The sequence below is a fragment of the Coturnix japonica genome, unplaced genomic scaffold, assembly GCF_001577835.2.
Source record: "Coturnix japonica isolate 7356 unplaced genomic scaffold, Coturnix japonica 2.1 chrUnrandom861, whole genome shotgun sequence".
NCBI classification, from domain to species: Eukaryota; Metazoa; Chordata; class Aves; order Galliformes; family Phasianidae; genus Coturnix; species Coturnix japonica.
This window is the reverse complement of record NW_015440216.1, coordinates 1-6,897: the sequence shown is the minus strand read 5'-3', so window position 1 is coordinate 6,897 and position 6,897 is coordinate 1. Positions and strand designations below refer to the sequence as shown.

General features: G+C 62.3%; 1 protein-coding gene across 1 annotated transcript in view; it reads right to left on the bottom strand.

Annotated features, from left to right (window-relative positions):
- LOC107307756 (lysine-specific demethylase 5C-like) overlaps positions 1-5,873 on the bottom strand; it is a 9,292-nt gene extending 3,419 nt beyond the window's left edge. The window contains exons 1-3 of the mRNA XM_015851262.1: positions 5,705-5,873; positions 5,470-5,628; positions 32-213 (exon numbers count right to left, since the gene is read on the bottom strand). Of these exons, the coding sequence (XP_015706748.1) occupies positions 32-213; positions 5,470-5,628; positions 5,705-5,749 (386 nt within the window). The 5' untranslated portion in view covers positions 5,750-5,873. The remainder of the gene's footprint in view (positions 1-31; positions 214-5,469; positions 5,629-5,704) is intronic.
- Between the last annotated feature and the right edge of the window lie 1,024 nt (positions 5,874-6,897).

The window sequence follows — 6,897 nt, the reverse complement described above, 5'->3', positions numbered from 1 at the left end:
CCCAGCCCCACACCCAGCCCCACATCCCTACCAATGCAGGTAGTTGATGGAGTAGCTCCAATGGTCCTCGATGTGCCAACAGAAGGCGGAGAAAACCATCCCCACGTAGAGCCAGGGCACCTTCATGCCCGAGATGTCGGCGTTGATGTGGCAAAGCACCGACTGCTGCAGCACCGGCATCACGTTCAGGTTCCACCCGCTGCCCGCGTACTCCTGGATGTGGGGCGGGGGATATGGGGGGAGTCAGGGGGGGCTATGGGTCAATGAAACACCCCCCCGCCCCACTGAGGGGATAGATGGGGGTTAATGTCAATGGGGGAGCAATAGTGGGATTGGTGTCAATGGGGTTCGATGTCAGCACCATGGAGAGCTCATCAATGGGGCACAATGGCAATGGGGCACAATGTCAACCCTATAGAGAGACCATCACCTCAATGGGGCCCAATGTCAACCCTATAGAGAGACCATCACTTCAATGGGGCCCAATGTCAACCCCATAGAGAGGCCATCACCCCAGTATGGGGCAGGGGGGGATATAGGGTGAAGTGAGGGGGGGGCCTATGGGTCAATGAAACACCCCCCCCCCCACCTGAGGTGATAGATGGGGGTTAATGTCAATGGGGGAGCAATAGGGAGGTTGGGGTCAATGGGGTTCGATTTCAGCACCATGGAGAGCTCATCAATGGGGCACAATGTCAACCCCATAGAGACCATCACCTCAATGGGGCCCAATGTCAACCCTATAGAGAGGCCATCACCCCAATATGGGGCAGGGGGGGATATAGGGTGAAGTGATGGTGGGTCCTATGGGTCAATGAAACACCCACCTCCACCCTTGAGGTGATAGATGGGGGTTAACGTCAATGGGGAAGGAATAGGGAGGACGACTTGTGAGGTTGGGGTCAATGGGGTTTGATTTCAGCACCATGGAGAGCTCATCAATGGGGCACAATGGCAATGGGGCACAATGTCAACCCCATAGAGACCATCACCCCAATGGGGCCCAATGTGAACCCTATAGAGAGACCATCACCTCAATGGGGTTTTATTTCAGCACCATGGAGAGCTCATCAATGGGGCACAATGTCAATGGGGCACAATGTCAACCCCATAGAGAGGCCATCACCCCAATATGGGGCAGGGGGGGATATAGGGTAAAGTGAGGGTGGGTCCTATGGGTCAATGAAGCCCCCCCCCCCCTCCCCCGAGTTGACAGATGGGGGTTAATGTCAATGGGGGAGCAATAGGGAGATTGGGGTCAATGGGGTTCGATGTCAGCACCATGGAGAGGGCATCAATGGGGCACAATGTCAATGGGGCACAATGTCAACCCCATAGAGAGACCATCACCTCAATGGGGCACAATGTCAGCCCCATAGAGAGACCATCACCCCAGTGGGGCCCAATGTCAACCCCATAGAAAGACCATCACCTCAATGGGGCCCAATGTGAACCCTATAGAGAGACCATCACCTCATGGGGTTTGATTTCAGCACCATGGAGAGCTCATCAATGGGGCACAATGTCAATAGGGCCCAATGTCAACCCTATAGAGAGGCCATCACCCCAATATGGGGCAGGGGGGGATATACGGTGAAGTGAGGGGGGGTCCTAAGGGTCAATGAAACCCCCCCCATGAGGTGATAGATGCGGGTTAATGTCAATGGGGAAGGAATAGGGAGGTTGACTTGTGGGGTGGGGGTCAATGGGGTTTGATTTCAGCACCATGGAGAGCTCATCAATGGGGCACAGTGTCAATGGGGCACAATGTCAACCCCATAGAGAGACCATCACCTCAATGGGGTTCGATGTCAGCACCATAGGGAAACCATCACCTTGATGGGGCCCAATGTCAACCCCATAGAGAGACCATCACCTCAATGGGGTTCGATGTCAGCACCATAGAGAGGCCATCACCCCAATATGGGGCAGGGGGGGATATAGGGTGAAGTGAGGGGGGGTCCTATGGGTCAATGAAACCCCCCCATGAGGTGACAGATGGGGGTTAATGTCAATGGGGAAACAATAGGGAGGTCGACTTGTGGGGCTGGGGTCAATGGGGTTCGATGTCAGCACCATGGAGAGCTCATCAATGGGGCACAATGTCAATAGGGCCCAATGTCAACCCCATAGAGAGACCATCACCTCAATGGGGCCCAATGTCAACCCTATAGAGAGGCCATCACCCCAAAATGGGGCAGGGGGGGATATAGGGTGAAGTGAGGGGGGGGCCTATGGGTCAATAAACACCCCCTTTAAGGTGATAGATGGGGGTTAATGTCAATGGGGAAGGAATAGTGGGGTTGGTGTCAATGGGGCTCGATGTCAGCACCATGGAGAGCTCATCAGTGGGGCACAATGTCAATGGGGCACAATGTCAATGGGGCCCAATGTCAACCCCATAGAGAGACCATCACCCCAATGGGGTTCGATGTCAGCACCATGGAGAGCTCATCAATGGGGCCCAATGTCAACCCTATAGAGAGACCATCACCCCTATGGGGCCCAATGTCAACCCCATAGAGAGACCATCACCCCAATGGGGCCCAATGTCAACCCTATAGAGACCATCACCTCAATGGGGTTTGATTTCAGCACCATGGAGAGGTCATCAATGGGGCACAATGTCAACCCCATAGAGACCACCACCTCAATGGGGCACAATGTCAGCCCTATAGAGACCACCACCTCAATGGGGCCCAATGTCAACCCTATAGAGAGGCCATCACCCCAATATGGGGCAGGGGGGGATATAGGGTGAAGTGAGGGTGGGTTCTATGGGTCAATGAAACCCCACCTCCACCCTTGAGGTGACAGATGGGGGTTAACGTCAATGGGGAAGGAATAGGGAGGTCGACTTATGGGGTTGGGGTCAATGGGGTTCGATTTCAGCACCATGGAGAGCTCATCAATGGGGCACAATGTCAATGGGGCACAATGTCAGCCCTATAGAGACCATCACCTCAATGGGGCCAATGTCAACCCCATAGAGACCATCACCTCAATGGGGCCAATGTCAACCCCATAGAGACCATCACCTCAATGGGGCCCAAGGTCAACCCTATAGAGACCATCACCCCAATGGGATTCGATGTCAGCACCATGGAGAGCTCATCAATGGGGCACAATGTCAATGGGGCACAATGTCAATGGGGCACAATGTCAATGGGGCACAATGTCAACCCCATAGAGACCATCACCCCTATGGGGCCCAACGTCAATGAGGACCTTGATATCACCCCAATGGGGCCCTACCAACAACGAGGACCCCAATGTCACCCCAATGGGAACCTCAATGTCACCCCAATGGGGCCCAACATCAACGAGGACCCCAACGTCTCTCCAATGGGACCATGGGTCTCAACATCACCCCAATGGACTCAACCCCATCTCCCCGCTGCCGCCCCACGCTCGCCCGTTGCCCCCCACCGTCCCGCCGCGGCCCCGCACCTCCCCGCTGCCCTCCGCATCTCTCCCTGCCCTCCCACCTCCCCGCTGCCCCCCCACCTCCCCGCTGCCGCCCCACTTCCCTGCTGCGGCCCCCATCTCCGCCCGCGCCGAGCATCTCCCGCTGCCCGCCACCTCCCCGCTGCCGCCGCATCTCCCCGCTGCCCCATCCCGCCGTGCCCCATCGCGCCGCCTCTGCCCCACTACCCCTCTGCCCCCCACCTCCGCGCTGCCCCCACCTCCCGCTGCGCCCACCTGCCCGGGTCTTGCCCCCCATCTCCCCCCGGCTGCCCCCCCACCCTCCCCGCGGCGGCCCCACCGTCCCGGGCTGCCTGCCTCGGCCCAGTTCCCCGATGCACCCAGCCTCTCCTCGCTGCCCCCCCACTCCGGCGCTGCCGCCCCACCTCCCCGTCTGCCCCCACCTCCCGCCTGCTGCCCCCACGTACTCCCCGCTGCCGCCCACGCTCCCCGGCTGCCCCCGCACCTCCTCTGCCCCGCCCGCTCCCCGCTGCCCCCCACCTCCCCGGCTGCCGCCCATCTCCCGGCTGCCCCATCTCGCGCCTCTGCCCCCAGCCTCCCCTCTGCCCCCCACCGTCCCGCTGACCCCACCTCCCCGCTGCCGCCCCACCTCCCCTGCCCCCCACCTCGCCCCCTGCCCCCATCTCCCCTCTGCCCGCCATTCCCCCTGCTTGGCCCCCATCCCGCCTCTGCCACCACCTCCCTCTGCCCCCCACCTCCCGCTGCCCGCATCTCCCGCGCTGCCCGCATGCTCGCGCCGCTGCTCCCCATCTCCCCTCTGCCCCACCTCCGCTTCCCCCCACCTCCCCTCTGCCCCCTCACCTCCCCTCTGCCCCTCATCTCCCTTCTGCCCCATCTCCCCCTGCCCCCCATGCTCCCCCTCTGCCCACGCACCTCCCTCTGCCCCTCACCTCCGCCGCTTGCCCCATCTCCCGCGTGCCCCCATCTCCCCGCTGCTCCCATCTCCCTCTGCCCCACCTCCGCTGCCCCGCACCTCCCCTCTGCCCCCGCACCTCCCCTCTGCCCCCCATTCTCCCCGCTGCCCCCATCTCGCCGCGCTGCCCCCCGACTCCCCGCTGCCCCCACCTCCCCGCTTCCCGCCACCCTGCCCCTCTGCGCCCAACCTCCCTCTGCCCCCCCACCTCCCCTCTGCCCCCATCTCCCCTCGTGCCCCCACCATCCCGCGGCCCCCACCTCCTGCCTCTGCCCCCACCTCCCCCTCGCACCCCTCCCGCTCTGCCCCATCTCCCGCTGCCCCCGCATCTCCCGCTGCCCCCCATCTCCCCGCTGCCCCCATCTCCCCTCTGGCTCCCATCTCCCCGCTGGCCCCCATCTCCCTCTGGCCCCACGCTCCCTCTTGCCCGCCCATCTCCGCTGCCCCGCACTCCCCTCTGCCCCCCAGCTCCCGCCTGCCCCAGCTCCCCTCTGCCCCCGCCACCTCCACCTCTGCCGCCCCACTCCCCGTCTGCCCCCACCTCCCCGCTGCCCCCCATGCCCCTCTGGCCCATCTGCCCCCGCGCCCCATCTCCGCTCTGCCCGCCCCATCTCCCCGCTGCCCCGCACCTCCCCTCTGCCCCCCACCTCCCCTCTGCCCCCACCTCCCCTCTGCCCCCAACCGTCCCCTCTGCCCCCATCTCCCCGGCCTGCCGCCCTCATCTCCCTCGCGCCGCATCTCCCCTCGCCCCGCCACCCTCACCCTCGTGCCCCCCATCTCCCCGCTGCCCCGACCTCCCCTCTGCCCCCCAGCCTCCCCTCTGCCCCCACTGCCCGCTGCCCCCCATGCTGCCCCTCTGCCCCATCTCCCTGTGCCCCTCCAGCCTCCCCCTGCGCCCCGCCAACCTCCCCGCTGCCCCACTCCCCTGCCCACCATCTCTCCCTGCCCCCCATCTCCGCTGCCCCCATCTGCCCCGCCTGCCCCCGCCCTCCCTCTGCCGCCCCATTCGTCCCGCGCTGCCCCCCATCTCCCTCTGCCCCCAATCCCCGCTGCCCCCCATCTCCCCCCACCTCCTCCTCTGGGGAGAGCTTCCTCCTGCCGTCGCTGATGGGGAACCCGCTGCCGAACTCCTTGGAGTGAATGTCGGCCCCATACTCCACCGTCACGTCCTCCTCGATGCTGTTCACCAGCCTCCAAAACTCCTTCTCCACCAGCTCCGTGGGCACCATCTGAACAGATGGAGGGGCAGATTAACGACGTGTGGGGCAGAAAAATGGGGGGTTATGGGGCTGGTCCTGGACCCACATGGACGGGCATGTTGAAGTAGTCGGCCTTGAAGGCGTCGGCCATCTCCCCGAAGCTCTGCAGGGTGTATTCCCGCGTCGCCTGCTCGAAGCCAAACGCCTCCGGGGGCCTCTTGCACTCCTGGTGTGGGGCAGCAGTGGGGAGAAATGGGGGGTTAATTTGGGGAGGGGGTTGGGGGGCTTCACACACAAGGGTCGGCAGCACGAGGGAGAAGATGGGAGCTATGTATGGGATGGGATGGAAGCGCGGCCCCCAAAGGGTCCCAAACCTACAGATGGATTTAGGGGGCTGGACCCACAGATGGATGGGAGTTGGGGGGCCTGACCCACAGATGGATGGGAGTTGGGGGGCTGGACCCACAGATGGATGGGAACTGGGGGTCCTGACCCAAAAACGGATGGGATTTGGGGGTCTTGACCCAAAGATGGATGGGAGTTGGGGGTTTTAACCCAAAGATGGATGGGATTTGGGGGTCCCAATAATAAGGCACTGGGGGTCCCAACACCCCCATGGGGTCCCAACCCCACAGATAGATGCAATCTGGGGGTCCCAAACCCCCTATAATAAGGCAATGGGGGTCCCAAGCCCCCTATAATAAGGAACTGGGGGTCCCAGACCCATAAACCAACAACCCTATGGGATCCCAACCCCACACCATCCCACCCCACAGCCATAACTCAGTGCTGCAGCCCCTTCCCCAATATAAGAAGTCAATAGGGGGATGATGGGGTGGGTGGGGGGGTTGTTTGGGGGTCCCAACCCCACAACTAGATGCCATCTGGGGGTCCCAACACCCCTATATGGGGGTCCCAACCCCATAAACCAACACCCCTATGGGATCCCCCCCCCCCAGCCCCCTCTGAGCCCCCTCCCCAATATGCTGGGGATGCTGGGGGTCCCTGCGCCCCCTCCCCAATATAAGAAGTCAATAGGGGGATGATGGGGTGGGTGGGGGGGTTGTTTGGGGGTCCCTGAGCCCCCTCCCCAATATAAGAAGTCAATAGGGGGTTGTTTGGGGGTCCCTGTTGCCCCCTCCCCAATATAAGAAGGCAATATGGGGATGCTGGGGGTCCCTGCGCCCCCTCCCCAATATAAGGAGTCAATATGGGGATGCTGGGGGTCCCTGTGCCCCCTCCCCAATATAAGGAGTCAATATGGGGATGCTGGGGGTCCCTGTGCCCCCTCCCCAATAT